Source organism: Musa acuminata, chromosome BXJ1-10, assembly GCF_036884655.1.
Source record: "Musa acuminata AAA Group cultivar baxijiao chromosome BXJ1-10, Cavendish_Baxijiao_AAA, whole genome shotgun sequence".
Lineage (NCBI taxonomy): Eukaryota > Viridiplantae > Streptophyta > Magnoliopsida > Zingiberales > Musaceae > Musa > Musa acuminata.
Window position 1 is genome coordinate 24,659,155 of NC_088336.1, and position 15,846 is coordinate 24,675,000.

Here is a 15,846-nt window from a genome sequence, read left to right on the forward strand (position 1 = left end):
CTCTCGAACTCTTTGTCCATGTACCATTTCTGACTCTGTGAATCAGCCATTTGAGGGATGCCTGTGACCACGAGCAGAAAGATGGAAGGTCTCTCTTTATGAGGTCTAGCCCAAACGTTGATCATTCACGCCCCGTGCAGTTTTTCCAGTGGTGCTCATGGGACACCTCAATCATTCATGCTTTTGTTCATGCTTTTGTTCTTGTTGCTGTTCTCAGTTCAGGTAAGAGATCATTGCTCTCAGTTGAGTGAAGGCTGGAAAGAACTATATGGTGTTGTTATTTCAACAATCTACAAGTTTCTGTGGGTGACTGTAGCTGATTCCTTGTAACAGAGATGTTACTTTGTAGACATTTCATGCTACTGTTCATCTGTTAAAGCCTCATGGGCAGGTTCTCTGTTCTTGCAAAGAACCTTGGATGCTTGTGTGTTGTGTGTGCGTGGTAAAAACCATATCCACTGTATTCATTGAGAAGTTTGGTGTGGAACAGTAAAATGTTGTCCAAGGCTTCCCCACCATCATTCAACTAGAGGAAGATATAGTACCATGAAAATGGTGGTAAAATTATGTTCCCTCAGATCAAGCTTTCTCCCTGGAAACAGTGCTCCACTTGTTCTTGTTCTCAATGATGCCTGTCTGTTGGTGGCCATGTGAAGCATTGCAATTATATGCCACAGGGAAGCATATATGACAAGTGTCTTGATAAAGTTCAGGCAGAAATCTATATCTCACCTGTGCTTGCTATTCTCCCATATCTTAATCATGCTTCCTGAACACTTTCACCTTGCAAATTGCTCTCTTCTGCTTTGAACTGTTGGTGCCAAGTTTATTCATTGGAGATGACCATCTACCTTAATTGGCCATTGCTGCTGCTTTCTTATCCTTGTGTAAGAGCATCTTTTGGTGTGATATGCTTTATTAGTACTAGATTAAGAATGATTGGCTACTAATCTGAGTATATATATATATATATATATAATTTTACATTTATGAATAGAGAGATTATTTTGCCAGTCAAATTTACCAAGGATTGTCACATCCAGCCCATACCTACACTACTGCAACTCAAAGTTTAACTTGATGGTGACTTTGTCTGCATCATAAGCCACATGCTGAGCTATGATGTGTGCCTTTTAACTTCCTTGCCTTTACAGCAGTTCTTCAATGGTACATCTTTGGACTTAGCAATCCCATGAAGTGCCACCTATCATGGAGAAGAAAGGCAGAAGCAACCAAGAAAAAGGAGAGCAAAACTTTCGGTGGCAACCATCAGTTCTTGCGTCTCGCCATCCATGGAAACTTTCCAATCAAGTGTTATTTTGGTTGCTGTGACATGATATTATTTAGGGTTCAGTCGGACCTGTAAAGGCACCAGTGGGACCCTCTTGCATGGAAGTGGCATGATCAAAGACAAGAGGATGAGTCCAGAGAATGTGCCAAGCTGAACTCTGCACACCAGCAAATGCCACTTCAAACTCTCTCGTTTACCGAAGAACATAGAATCCTACAGGATATCTATGTTTACCTTCTCCTCACCTTAGTTTGAGGATGCTGAGACGGCCATATGATTGATATCATGAAGTAAGAGGCAATAAAGAACGTCCGCATTCGGTGGCAGGTGGGGTAGTCAGTGTTCTAGATGTTGACTTGAATTCAATCAAACCAAGCCAAAGATGATAAGAATTCCATTTCCGTAACGTCAATCATAGTGTGTGTGATGTGTTTCTCATCAATTTGCCTGAAATAATTGCCTGCAATGTTGCTCTGTTCGACTCCTCATCACCTGAACACCGATGAGCATAACATAAATCAGCATCCTAATGGGGACACGAACCTGCGGTCGTCCCCATGCATCAGTGTGTTGAAGTAGAGAGAGAGAGAGAGACAGAGAGAGAAGAGGAAGGAGTACACATCAGTATAGCCTTATCCATGGAAAGAGCTCGGCGTGGGAGCTTCTCCTTTCCACAAGTTCTTTTCACCGTGTCATCGGCTTAACCAGCATGATTGAGAGCAGAGAACGAAGCGTTGGATAAGAGTTGGGCGACTGATGAGGATAAGAGTCGGTGGATTATCCCATCAGAGAATACCTACGGGCCGGCGCGGCTCCCATGTCGGGCCCGCTGATCCAACGACTGGGAGTTGGTAAGAGATGTTGATGGTGGAGGTGATGATAAGGCGGAGGTGAGCGAAGCGAGCGGTGGTTGGATTTCTTTTTCGGACAGTATATTCTGTCAGAGGAGGAGAGGAGTTCGCTTTGGCGGTGCGTCTGCGGCTTAGCGGTCGCTGCTACTCCGTTTGGTACGTGAAATCTTCGAATCTCTCTCATTAATTGCGATTTTTCCCTTCTTGTTATGGTCTAATTCGCTGGCTGAACTCGAGCTTTCGTACAGAAAGAATCTGACATCCAAAAGATCCTGTTTTGCTTTGGCCGTCGGTGTTGGCGATTGCGTCCGATCTTCTTGTCAATCGTATACTTATGTATTCGATCGGATAGTCTGCTGCTACGATCGGCAGAAACATTTGGGTGATGTCGAGGAATTCGGGCGGAAAGTTTTGGATCCGAAAATTACGGGAGTTCTGTTGGATTCCGCGGTTTCTTATTGAAAATTCTGGTGGTTAATGGATAATTCTTTGCTTCTGATTAGTGAATCTGTGGCTGTGTTCATTGAGTGATTCCTTGCACTTGACAGGGAAAATTAGGGTTTCGGGCTTTCTTTTGTAGATTTCGGCTTGCCATTGAAATGGCATGGAAATCTTCTCGGCGGGTATCTGAAATGGTTGCCTCTGTGTTCAGTATATCTGACGACATCAAATTACTACTGAACTAAGGCTGGCTCGAGTTTTGCCTGTTAGAACTGGTGATTTATGAATTGTCTCGTGAATCAGGCCCTTCTTCCTGGTCCACTGAGTAATGGGGTGTTTGTATTTCAAGAACTGCCTTGGGCAAGTTCCTGACTCCCCAACACCATCCAAGAGAAAGGAAAGTGGCCACAGGGGAGCAGGAGTTGGTCTTCCTCATAGTTCTTCAGATACTGATGGAGAAGGCGTAGATCAATTGAATCAGTTGAGTATAACGAGAGATTCTGATGTGGGTATTAATCGACTCTCGAGGGTTTCGTCGCAGTTTCTTCCTCCTGAGGGATCAAGGAAAGTAAGAGTTCCTCTAGGTAACTTTGAGTTGCGGTACTCCTACCTATCTCAAAGAGGATATTACCCGGAGGCCTTGGATAAGCCTAACCAGGATAGTTTCTGTATACATACCCCATTTGGAACAAATCCAGATGATCATTTCTTTGGTGTGTTTGATGGGCACGGAGAGAATGGAGCTCAGTGCTCACAATTCACGAAGCAGAAATTGTGCGAGAACCTGCTTAGGAATAATCGATTTCATGCTGATGCTGTTGAGGCAATCCATGCGGCATTCCTGGCGACAAATTCACAGCTTCATGCAGATAGCTTGGACGATGCAATGAGTGGGACTACTGCAATTACGATATTGGTGAGGGGTAGAACAATCTATGTTGCTAATGCAGGTGATTCGAGGGCTGTCATTGCAGAGAAACGAGGAAAGGACATTGTAGCTGTGGATCTGTCGTTGGATCAGACTCCTTTTAGGAGCGACGAGCTTCAGAGAGTCAAGAATTGTGGAGCTAGGGTGCTGACCTTGGATCAAATAGAGGGTCTAAAGAACCCAGATGTTCAATGCTGGGGTGACGAAGAAGGTGATGATGGTGATCCCCCACGATTGTGGGTGCAAAATGCAATGTATCCCGGAACAGCATTCACACGAAGTATTGGAGATTCCATTGCAGAATCCATTGGCGTCGTTGCAACTCCTGAGATATTTGTTATGGAGCTCACACAAGATCATCCGTTCTTTGTGATTGCTAGTGATGGGGTTTTTGAGTTCATTTCTAGCCAAGCTGTAATTGACATGGTAAGTAGTTCTTTCTATGCCATATTATTTCATAAGTTCTGTGGGTGCCACCATGATTTACTGCCAGAGTTCCATCCTGCAGTCGGTATATGCTTTCTGAGGTTAGATTAACACCTACAGGATGAGAGATGAGTGTGACAGAGGTATACATTGTGAGAATTTGGAATAGAGGACGGCTCTGGTGATAATTTTGTATGATAGCTGGCATGATGCTACAGGCCTGCAGGGTGCCCATGCCAGCTGGTACAACTGATAGCATATAAGGTTGTATTAACACCATCAACATGGTACAGGTCCCATGCCAAAATTGTGCCAGTATGGTATGTCACAGCTGAAATTTAAATGGTTCATAATAAATAAAAATCCTTTGTTCTAACTAATTTATTCTAATTCACGATAACTTTAGTCCTCTGATTTTATTGATTGTGTGCAAACCATTTAAAAATGTTACAGGAATGGTGATCTATGATTTAGAAGAGAAACCTGAGGCTTTTCATTGATACATGTGTATCATTGAGTTTTTCATAGAAAACCTGTATGAGCAACTTTGATTATTTTAGATTTTTTTTTATGAATTTTAATACATAATACTTTCCATGCCCTTCTCTTTCTTTTAAGATACCATGAATTACTTGTGTATGGTTTTGTCCAAGATCAATCAGTTTCACCTCTTCTTGCCTTTGTCAAAATAACTACTAATTTTTCAGGTTGCTAAGTTTAAGGATCCTCGTGATGCATGTGCAGCAATTGTTGCCGAATCGTATCGACTCTGGCTACAATACGAAACTCGTACGGATGACATCACAATCATTGTTGCCCACATTAATGGGCTTGCTGATGTACGAGGATGTTTTCTGTTAGTTATTTGGTTAGTCATGCTCTTTCTTGGATGACTTCATTTTAGAACCTTAAGGTTTGTTCTCAAATATTTTCCAGACACAGTCAACTGGAACTGGAGTTGATGTATCAGTAAGACCTTTGCAACAAGTTGTGCAAGTGACAGGTTCTGAATCTCCATCCACTTTGAATTGGAACTCCAGGACTCAGCGTCCAAGACATGAACCATCACGCATCCGACTTAGAGCTATCGAGAGTTATCTTGAGAATGGACATGTTTGGGTTCCTCCCTCTCCTTCACATAGGAAAACATGGGAAGAAGAGGTAAACGTCGATACCCATATGCTATCTTCAAAACTATATGGTTATTTATTAAGTGTAATTTGTCTACTCTGATAACAGTAGGTGACTTGTGCTTATGTTGTTTCCATCCAGGCACATATTGAGCAGGCATTGCATGATCATTTTCTCTTTAGGAGGCTCACAGATTCACAGCGTCATGTTTTGCTTGACTGCATGCGAAGAGTTGATGTGAAGCCTGGGGATGTAGTTGTGCAACAGGTTATTCCTTTTTGATTTAGTCTTCGTGAATTGAAACTTCTTGAATAAAATATATTTTCTAGATAACTAAATGATATCTCGCACTAAATACAGGGTGGGGAAGGTGACTGCTTTTATGTTGTTGGAAGTGGCGAGTTTGAAGTTTTAGCAGTTCAGGTGCTCATCTATGTCTAAGAATATTTACTGATCTACTATATCATGATCAGCTTTTCTTATCTATATTGCATATTCTTCAGTTACTGTCGGTGTGATAGAACAGCAACTTTTCCATTGTCATGATGCACTACGAGGCTTTCTGAATATGAAGTGACTATTATGACCAGGAGTGGAGAAATGTGATTTACCTGAAACAAAATCATGAATATTTTTTAGGAACTTTTTCTCCAAATCATATCTAAATTCAGAACTAGCTATTTAGCTCTTCCTAGACATGGAGCATTAACAAGAGAAGGCCAATGGCCAAAATAGCTGCTTATGTTTTACTCCTCATTTTCTGACTTCTTTGCACATTATATACTTGACTCATAATGGTTATTGAAGTTTGTATGACAGGTAACTCTTGCTCTTATATTGTTTTATTTGATTGTAACATGGTTGTGACGACACTACTGACAAGATTTAAATTCACTGGAGCCTTCTCTTATAATTGGTCATCAAGATACATCAAGTGCTCATGCTTATCAGGGTTCATGTGGACCTTTCCCTTAATAGAAACAATATTCATGAGGGTCCTCTTTGAGAACATTGGTGATAGAATTCCAAAGCTTATATGTCTCATGGCTGGGCACTGTTATGCTTGCTTTTCCTAGTACACTAATGCAGCAAACCTCATTATTATCATCATTATCATTAATGAGATATGTGAAACAGGATGAGGATGGGAAAGAAGTCACCAAGGTTCTGCATCAATATACAGCCGAGAAACTGTCATCCTTCGGGGAACTAGCACTAATGTATGTTGCAACTGCAGATTATGTATCCTTGTCATCACTCTGTCACCTATATATGGATGACAAAATAGCATTATTGTTTTTTTCTTTGTTTGGCGTAAAAGAATTATGCTGAAAATTTATAGGAAACACAAATGTGTACTTTCATGTGCAAATGATTATAACAGACCCCCATCAATCAGGGGAAAAAACACAAAAAAGGTATGCTATGGTTCTTGTGGGTTGTTAACAGTATTGTGCCAGATATCCATTTAATTGGTGAAGATCTGGGTCAAAGGGTCCATTAGTTAAGCAGAAGCTTTTGTCAAACTTGTGCAAACATGATAAACAGTTCCATCCACAAACCCAAGCAAAGAACATGATCTAGGAAATCTGCAGATTGCATCGCCTTTCTTTAAATGTCACAGACTAATTAGATATATAGTAAAAGAATGACATTTTCAGTAGCATAGCATTAAATATGCAGCAAAAATGCATGGTTGGAGTCGAACATGTATTTCTGTGTGCATGGAATATTTTTTAAATTTCTTTTTTTTCTTTGAAGGTGCACAAAATACCTTTACAATGTAGCCATCAATATGATTAAAATTAAACACGAAGTTGTAGAGTGCATATGTTTTTGTTATGGTGTCCTGCATATGAAGATAGGGCCTTCTCGTTGGCCTCCCCCAGGAAGCCAAAGGCAGCATCAAACTTTTTGCTTTGTGATTGCTACAACTATACACGTTAGCATATGACATTTTATTCTGTTTCCATTTTCTATTTGGGGCTTTGCTGAAGGTAGTTTTTACAAAATTTATGCATCTGAGTGTCCGTGTCATTCTTGTATAAGATTCAAGCCAATGAACAAATATTTTTTTGTTATTCCAAGTGAATTTTATTGTCCATTATCATATGTGGTGCTGTCGGGATATATCTTGGATACTTCATGTGTTTATCATCCAAATTATGCATCTGCTTTTGGCAGGAGGAAGATGTTACATTTGTTGTGTGACTAATGGCTCTCTCATAGGTACAATAAGCCTCTTCAAGCATCCGTTCATGCAGTTACCTCTGGAACTCTTTGGTCTTTAAAACGGGAAGACTTTCGAGGAATTCTTATGTCAAAATTTTCCAACTTATCTTCATTAAAGTTGCTCCGATCAGTAGAAATTTTCTCCAAATTGACAATCTTACAGTTAAGCCACATTGCTGAGGCTCTTATGGAAGTTTCCTTCTCGGATGGACAAAAAATTCTCGACAAGGTCCTTGCTGTTTGATCTTAACGTGCATTAACTTTCATCATGTGTGGATATATGTACCAACAAAATCTCTTGACCATAACACATAATTATATCCATGACTTCTGTTGTCTGCATGCAAATGTTAAAAGGAAGTAGGCCTTTAATTATGCACCTAACCAATGCTGACTTACGCGGCTTTGACTTGAGGGACACTGATTGCCTTGCCTCAGTAGTCTCAACTTTTCGGTCATTTTTTATTCCTAGAAAAAATGTAATTGGATCCGGCACTTTTGCATGTTTTCTTATGTTTCTTTACTGTTTGAAGTATGTTTTATTGTATTAACCTATCTTGCAGAATGAGTATCTCTCCGCATTGTATATCATCCAAAAGGGTCGGGTGAGACTGACATACAGACCAGAACTGTTGAGTCCAAATGCATGCAGCCTTCTGTCCACTCTTCTTGATCAAGGATGTCATTTTCAAGAGAACGATGAACATGTGGTGGAAATGTCAGAAGGAAGCCATTTTGGACAGTGGGCTATTCTTGGCGAGCGTATTAGCTCTCTTACTGCAGTTTCGGTTGGTGACGTGGTTTGTGCAGTTTTTACAAAGGAAAACTTTGATTCAGCAATTGGGCCTTTGTCAAAAGTTCAACAGGATGATCTCAAGTATGCAATTGATCTGAACTTGATTTTATTGTTTACCAACTTCATTGCTTTTTCTATGTATTGCATTGTGGCTTCCAGGTCAAAAGATTTCCAGGATTCTTCAAAAGAATGCACTCCAAATTCTGATGCTTCTACATGCAAGAAGCTTCAGTGTTCTGATTTGGTATGGGGTCAGTAAATTCGTTGTATTTTGTCGGAGGAAATTTTGCTTGATACAGTTCTGGAAAATTTTGAATCTCGAACTTGCCAATTGTATGCAATCTAGGAATGGAAAATGAGCGTATATTCAACTGATTGCTGTGAGATTGGTCTTGTCATTTTAAAGGGTTCTGGTAGGTAACTTAGTGCTTGTTTGGTTTCTTTTCGTATAGATGCTGTTTTGTTGATTGGTCCATCGGTATTCATACATGTACAATTCCTTGTCCATGGAATAATTATGGCATTTGCTATATTTGATTGTCTTCCAGACACTATGCAAAGCTTAAAAAGGTTCTCTAAAAGGAGGATTAAAGAGCTAGGAAAGGAAGATCAGGTCTTGAAGGAGAAAGAGCTAATGAAGAGTTTGAACCCATCCACGTGTGTGCCAAGGGTTCTATGTACATGTGCTGATGAATCGTATGTCAGCATATTACTCGATTGTTGCCTTGCATGTTCATTGGCTTCTATACTTCACTCACCCCTGGGTGAACAGTCTGCAAAATACTATGCAGCTTCTGTTATTGTTGCACTTGAAGAACTACACAAGGTTAGGTGCACTTCTTTCCTAAAGCTTCTGTAGTTTCTTGATATTTTTCCTTCTGGAGATTGCAAAGAAAATCAAATATTTACTGATATCTAAATTTGAAGATCAGGACTCTATCCTTTATAGAGGTGTTTCACCGGACATTCTAATGATTGATCAATTAGGACGTTTGCAGGTAGTTTGATATCTTTGGCTATTTCTTTTTGTTAGTTATGCAAGTCTCAAGCTATAATTTGTAGTTTTATTACAATTTGAAGTTCATGTTTCCATAGCTTGTAGACTTTAGATTTTCAAAGAAGCTAGCTGGTGAAAGAACTTTCACTATATGTGGGAATGCAGACTGTTTGGCACCAGAGATTATTTTGGGAAGAGGACATGGCGTTGCTGCAGACTGGTAAGATACTTCTGTCACTCTCAAATGCTGGTTTTTAGGGCATTCTATCAATATTCATGATTACAGCAATGTGTTGGATGTGGAATCATGAACCGGATTCTTTTAGTTTGTCTCATAACCTGTCTTTTTTTTGTCATGTATCATTCCATGCTTTGACCTAGTTCTTGTAATGCAATTAGGTGGGCCTTGGGTGTTTTAATCTATTTCATGCTTCAAGCTGAAATGCCATTTGGCTCATGGAGAGAAGGTGAACTAGAGACATTTGCAAAGATTGCCAAGGGACATCTTACCTTACCTCAGTCCTTCAGCATAGAAGTGGTTGACCTTATCACCAAGGTTTCCTCCTTTTTTATTTGCTTTTTCTTGTACAAATCAAGTTATTTTTTATGAAAAGGTCTCCTTGTTGAGCTCACTAATGTAGATGTTTATATAATGAAAACTCTCCACCAGTTACTCGATGTTGATGAAGCTACACGACTGGGAAGCCAGGGTCCAGATTCGATAAGAAGTCATTCATGGTTTGAGGGCCTCGACTGGAAATCAATTGCTGATGGCAGTTTTCCTGTTCCAGCTGAAGTCATTTCTCGCGTAGATATGCATGTCGAAAATCATGCAGAAGATACTGCACTCGCCATCTCCTCTCCCTCTAAAGATCTAGCTGTTCTTGACACCCCAGAATGGCTCGAGGACTGGTAAAATTTTCGCCAGGTTTCGGCACAATGTGGATCATCTTACAGCCAGTTTCACCACGCCTGATTTCAAATCCATCGGCATCTGCAGAACACGTCCTCTTCACCGTAGTGAATTATTTTGCATATTGTTAGCATCAACCCTTTCGAGGCAGTGAATTCTTTTTTGGCTGTAAAGTTTTGCTAACATTTCACATCCCATTCTCCCACCTTTGGAACCACAGTTCACGAGACCCAATGTTACACACTGGTCTATAAATCTTCAGAGTGATTCATAACGGAGTTGTTGTTTTATTATTTTCTATTACACTGACTTCAGTTCTTAACATATATAAATATTCATATACAATATTTTCATTGTATTTAAGGTCGATTGTGCTGTGTGAATGTTCCATTCAGAATGCTGTTGACAAGAGAAATACATTAAGATCCTAAGGTTTCAATCTGTTCTCATATTTGAGGACGATGCTTATTATTTTAAGCATTTATATCTCTTAAAATATGTACTTTTTATTTATTTCTGCGACTGCAACTTTAAAATCTATTTATTCCCTTTTTTTTTCTCTCGTCCGTTTTTTTTGTGTTCTTGCACTTGAACATTTTAGGGATATATATCGCCGAGTTGGTTTACAAGATTAGTCACGATAATGAATAGACTTTTCTAATCGATCATCGATTTGATGACATATAGATCTTAACAAGATTTTTTGTCTGAATTTGTTGTTCTTCTTTTCGACGAATTATGCACTTGATCGGAGTGAATCCGTGCGATTGGGTGATTTCTTTAGGGTTTTGGAGTAGGGATGTTTCCGGTCTCGTCGATGTGGAGGAGGAAGCTTCCTATTAATTTCTTCTTGACCGGTGGAGTCGTTGCAACGACTCTGCGGTGGAAAAATGCTCCATCTTAATTGGATCTTTCGTTTTCCGTTCACCAGTCCCAAGTCAACTAAGCGTGATCCGACCGTGGCGGTAACGTTAAGCGTGAATTGGGTTGGAAGAATAGGGCGTCAAGGACGTGATGTCTCGTTCCATATCAAGCAGCTGTCGGCGTCAGCTCATTACTCTGTTCTCTCTGCAAGAATTCCATGGCTTTGATTCCACTCTCCCTCCTCCTCCTCCTCGCTTGCTTCTCCACCTCTTCCTCCTCTTCGCTGTACGCCGACCACTGCAGCTCCGTCGTCCCCGAATCCGAGGCTACCAGCCTCTTCGTCGACTCGGACTATTCCTTCCGTATATCGAAAGGCTATTTCTCGGGCGGCGGCGAAGGCGTCTTCGGCTCGCCACGTGCCTCCAATTCCTCCTCCTTCCCTTACTTCCGCTTCTATGCCAAGTACCTCCACAAGACACGGTCACCCGACGTCCTCCAGGTCGAGGGAACCCTAGTCCTTAGAGTTGGTCATCCGACCGTCTTCCACGGCATGACGTTTCACCGCAGGCGTCCTCGTCGGAACGTCACCTTGCAGGAAGAAGCCACCATCGACTTCTCCGGTTTCTGGTCTGAATCAACCTGCAAGCTTTGTATGGTTGGTCACGGGATCTTCTACAAGCCCTTAGGTGATCCTCTTCATCTTTCTGCTGTTTTGAAGCTCAATTACCCCATGACTTCCAACATCTCTACCAGTCTGGTGAGCGGGACTGTCGAGAGCTTGGGTCCCCACCACATCGATCCCATCTCGCTTGTGGCCTATGCTCAAAAGGAGTATGATTTCACGATGATCCCCGAAGCCAACCACTCATGCTCCTCTCTTCCATTCCAGGAGGAATCACTAAGTTTCGGGCCTACTTCAGTTTGTAGTAATCTCCTCCAGTATGTGACTGGTAGAACATTTCAGCTAGACTACGGCAGTGGCTGCACCGGTAGCAACTGTGGAACTGTTAGTAGCTTTGGGTTCTCCGCTAGATTCTTGTCCTTCGATATGATACAGTGCTCGGAGAACGGCCGGCTGCATCTCTACATCGAATTCCCCAATTCCAGTTATCTTTCATATGATGTCCCAATGGTGCCTAATAAGTCCATGGTGGGTGAAGGCTATTGGGACCATGTTAAGAATCGTCTCTGTCTCATAGCCTGTTACATTCTTGAAGGGAGTTCACAGGCGAGTCCCTCTGTTGGTGATTGCTCGATCGGACTGAGCTTATGGTTCCCAACTGTCATGACGCTGAGAAGAAACGACGCGGTTGGTCATATGTGGAGTACCAAGAAGAAGAGCGACCCTCGCTACTTCAGCATGGTCTCGTTCCACCGGTCGGGTGGGCGAATGGTCACGACTCCTGGGCTGAGATATAACTACACCCAAATGGATTCTGTCAGCAGGTCTTGCAAGGTGAGAAGTGGCAAAACACAGTCGAGCGAGGAAAGGTATCCCGATGGAAGATCATCCCACGACATGCGGTTCAGTATCGTGGTGGAGGATGCCGGCGGCCGAAGTGGACGGGGGGAAGCTAATGTCTTTTCTATAGGCGACGTGGTTTGTGGTGATAATGACTTCGTTATGGCGTCGGAGACGGCAAGCTTCGTGCCTGCAGTTTGGAACGTAAGCTATGCCATAAGCTATTATATGTACTCTGCTTCCGCTGAGGTGGACATTGCTGCTGAGGGGATATACGATTCTGGAAGTGGAACACTCTGCATGAAGGGATGTCGCTCTCCGAGTTTGCCCACCAAAAACCAAACAGCAATTGACTGTGAGATCCTAATCAATATCCAGTTTCCCCCTGTAAACTCGAAGATGGGAGATCGTATCAATGGCACCATCAACACCACAAGGAGTAAGCAGGACCCTCTGTACTTTGACCCTATAAAGTTGTATTCTCAGCAAATTTACGCAGCAGAAGTAACTGAAGCGATTTGGAGGATGGATGTCGAAATCGTCATGGTCATGATCTCTCTCACGTTGTCGTGCATTTGCATTGGGATGCAGACCTTCCATGCCAAGAAGCACCGTGACGCCCTGCCTTCCATGTCGATCACCATGCTCGGTGTTCTTATCCTTGGCTATGTGATTCCTCTGGTGCTGAACTTTGAAGCCTTGTTCGCGAACCGCAGTCAGTCTGGCTTTCTAAGTCTGCAGAGCGGTGGGTGGCTCGACGTTCATGAGGTCATCGTGAGGATCTTATCCGGCTTAGCTCTGTTCCTCACCTTCCGCCTGCTTCAAATGGCGTGGTCCGCGAGGTCATTGGACGGGAACAAGGGGCACCGCGTCGCGGAGTGGACGACGCTCAAGTTGTGCTTGCCGCTCTACTTCGCCGGGGCGCTGCTCACTTGGCTCATCAGCTCAAGGCACCACCTGCAAAGGTCGGAATTCAGCAGGCAGCGACACGGTTCTCGCTGGGAGGATTTGGTCCCTTTTGCTGGCTTAGTGCTCGATGGATTTCTGCTCCCTCAGATCGTTCTTAACGTCTGTCGGAACTCCAAAGATAAGATCCTGACGCCTTTCTTCTACGTCGGAATCACGATCACCCGAGCTTTGCCTCATCTGTACGACGCTTATCGCTCTCGCAGTTATAACCGTCGCATCGATTCATCGTACATCTACGCAAGTCCAGACGGAGATTTTTACTCGCTGGTGTGGGATGTCATCGTTCCTTGTGAAGGTTTGCTTTTTGCAGCGGCGATATACCTTCAGCAGCGAGTTGGTGGTGATTGTCTTCTTCCCCAAAGATTCAGAAAGCGTGTGGAGTACGAGGCAGTTTCAGTGGTTGCTCTTTAGCCCTTCTTGTGGAAGACCAGATTGCAGCGAGTCCATGAAATGTAGTAGTATAGTGCAGTAGTAAGTCAAGTCTTGTGTTGTTCCTGTGGTAGCTTTCTTCATGCGTCGACTTGCCCGCGCCATGATCAAGTGTGATGAAGACTGTTCTTCTTCCACAGAAATATAAATAAGGGTTTCGTAGACTAAGAAGAATTCAGATTCATCGTTTTATTGAGGGTGTAGAATGTGGAGGATTACCTCCGAGAAACAAAAGACAACAAGGCAAGTGTCTTTACGTACAGTTCATGCAGACGAGAACGTTGACACCTCGGTCCTGTACTCTTCACCATCACCATGCGCTTGCATCTGCTCCTTTCCAGCTTTCTCATGGTTGTATATATATATAGAAAATATTTAGCTAACTCTGGCAGCAAATATAACAAAATAGCAATAATATTTGAATGAATATAATTATGAATATTTAGCTAACTCTTGTTCCTGTTGGTGAACCACATACCAATTCTGCCTATGATCAGAACATGTTTGCACTTGCAGACATGTTTTGTCCTTAATAAGTTATTGCATTTCACCATCAGCTTCATCCCTTATAGCGGAGATATGGGTAATCAAAGGTCTCCAAATGATCTCTCGAGAATATATCATTTTCCTGTAGGTCTCGTCGGACTTCAAACAACTTATGCACTTCGAAAAAATTTAACATGCAACGCGTTTTTAATGGAACAATATTCCAAAACAACACGCCTCCCTCGCTCTCAAACTAGCAAATTTGGCTAGAATAAATGTTGCTAACTTTTTTTGGAGAGACAATTTGCCTCCAACTATTCTGTATGGACTCTTTAATCTAAGTTAAGATATATTTTTTTCATAAAAGAAAAAAAGAAATGATGAGGAGATGAAAGGAGTTTTTTATTGTACCCCATAATTTCTATTGATTTTTCATAAAGCTTAAATTTTTATTGTATATGTATATATATATATATATGTATATATATGTATATGTATATGCATATATATGTATATATATATATATATATTTGTATATATATGTATATATATATATATATATATATATATTTGTATATATATATATATATTTGTATATATATATATATTTGTATATATATATATATATTTGTATATATATATTTATATTATATATATATATATATATTTGTATATTTGTATATATATATATATATATTTGTATATATTTATATATAAATATTCATATATACGTATGGTGCTCGTTGAATTGCTTGTGAAGCTTCCCTTTTTCGCGTGATGTCTGGACTTATTCGTCGCTCATTTTTCAAACTAATCAGCTTTCTCTTTTATAGGTCATTCGAGACCTACGAGATGTTGTAAGTGGGTTAATCTTTGCGGATGCAAATCGCAAGGGCAAAGTATGACTTAGGCAACATAAGTTAAGTTCGCCTCTTTACCGTAAGGGTGCCTCGTGACTTAGGCAACGCGTGCTAAGTTTGCGTCTTGGCCGCAAGGGTGCCTCACGCCTTAAGCAATTCCAATTAAGGCCGTGATAGTCTAGCCGGAGGATCGGATGATGTATCGATAGGAGGCTTCAGGCCATGGATTCAGGCATTGGGCTAAGAAGAGCGGAAATTGTGCCAAGGATATCGGAGTTGCGGAGGTCAACCGATCGATTGGGCAATAGGCTGGAGGAGAGGACGATGCGTCAAAAAATCAGATGAAGCGTCGATGGACCAATGACATGCCATACAACATGATTCATGCTTAGTAATAATTGTCTAGATCGAAGTATGTTTTTACATGTGCAGGATTAACTACGATACTAAGGCATAAAGCAAAATGAAGTCTTGGAGTCAAGAACGCAATTTCGTTGGGAGTTCTAGAGTTCGTCAAAAGTTCTATCGGAATTGACCGAGAAGTCCCAGAACTTGTCAAAGAAACTCGTTAGAACTCGCCAAGAAGATCATCAAGATGTCCAGGAGCTTACTGGGAGTCCGCTGGAACATTGCCGAGAGATCGTCGAAAGTTCGCCGGAAGATTGCTAGAAGCTCGCCGGAAGAAACCTAAACTTACGGACTTTGTTTAGCTTAGTAAATATCTTAAAATTTGTAGTTAGCACATAATAGGGATTAGAATTGGGCCAACC

The 15,846-nt window shown here is 41.5% G+C and overlaps 2 protein-coding genes across 4 annotated transcripts; both read left to right on the forward strand.

Annotated features, from left to right (window-relative positions):
• The first annotated feature begins 1,953 nt into the window (after positions 1 to 1,953).
• On the forward strand, positions 1,954 to 10,369 carry LOC135586223 (protein phosphatase 2C and cyclic nucleotide-binding/kinase domain-containing protein-like). 3 transcript variants are annotated; one of them, XM_065086917.1, is made up of 16 exons: positions 1,959 to 2,298; positions 2,391 to 3,937; positions 4,645 to 4,776; positions 4,874 to 5,098; positions 5,210 to 5,335; positions 5,429 to 5,491; positions 6,206 to 6,288; positions 7,298 to 7,529; positions 7,864 to 8,177; positions 8,256 to 8,340; positions 8,443 to 8,509; positions 8,645 to 8,922; positions 9,029 to 9,094; positions 9,192 to 9,313; positions 9,493 to 9,649; positions 9,764 to 10,369. In XM_065086917.1, the coding sequence occupies exons 2-16, from the start codon at positions 2,912 to 2,914 to the stop codon at positions 10,007 to 10,009; spliced, it is 3,222 nt and encodes a 1,073-aa protein (XP_064942989.1). In that variant the 5' UTR covers positions 1,959 to 2,298; positions 2,391 to 2,911; the 3' UTR covers positions 10,010 to 10,369. The 3 variants fall into 3 exon arrangements, with proteins under 3 accessions (XP_064942990.1, XP_064942988.1, XP_064942989.1); XM_065086916.1 differs by having other exon boundaries at positions 1,958 to 2,298; positions 7,864 to 8,340; XM_065086918.1 differs by lacking the exons at positions 9,493 to 9,649; positions 9,764 to 10,369 and having other exon boundaries at positions 1,954 to 2,298; positions 9,024 to 9,094.
• Positions 10,370 to 11,024: 655 nt separating this feature from the next.
• Positions 11,025 to 13,894, forward strand: LOC135595658 (uncharacterized). The gene has a single exon (XM_065086919.1). The coding sequence runs from the start codon at positions 11,088 to 11,090 to the stop codon at positions 13,710 to 13,712; it is 2,625 nt and encodes an 874-aa protein (XP_064942991.1). The 5' UTR covers positions 11,025 to 11,087; the 3' UTR covers positions 13,713 to 13,894.
• The last annotated feature ends 1,952 nt before the right edge of the window (positions 13,895 to 15,846 follow it).

Coding starts and splice junctions, on each gene's coding strand:
- LOC135586223 (XM_065086916.1), top strand. CDS start 2,912: ATGGGGTGTTTGTATTTCAAGAACTGCCTTGGGCAAGTTCCTGACTCC. Junction 6,289..7,297: donor TTCGGGGAACTAGCACTAAT/GTATGTTGCAAC, acceptor GCTCTCTCATAG/GTACAATAAGCCTCTTCAAG. Junction 9,650..9,763: donor TGGTTGACCTTATCACCAAG/GTTTCCTCCTTT, acceptor ACTCTCCACCAG/TTACTCGATGTTGATGAAGC.
- LOC135595658 (XM_065086919.1), top strand. CDS start 11,088: ATGGCTTTGATTCCACTCTCCCTCCTCCTCCTCCTCGCTTGCTTCTCC.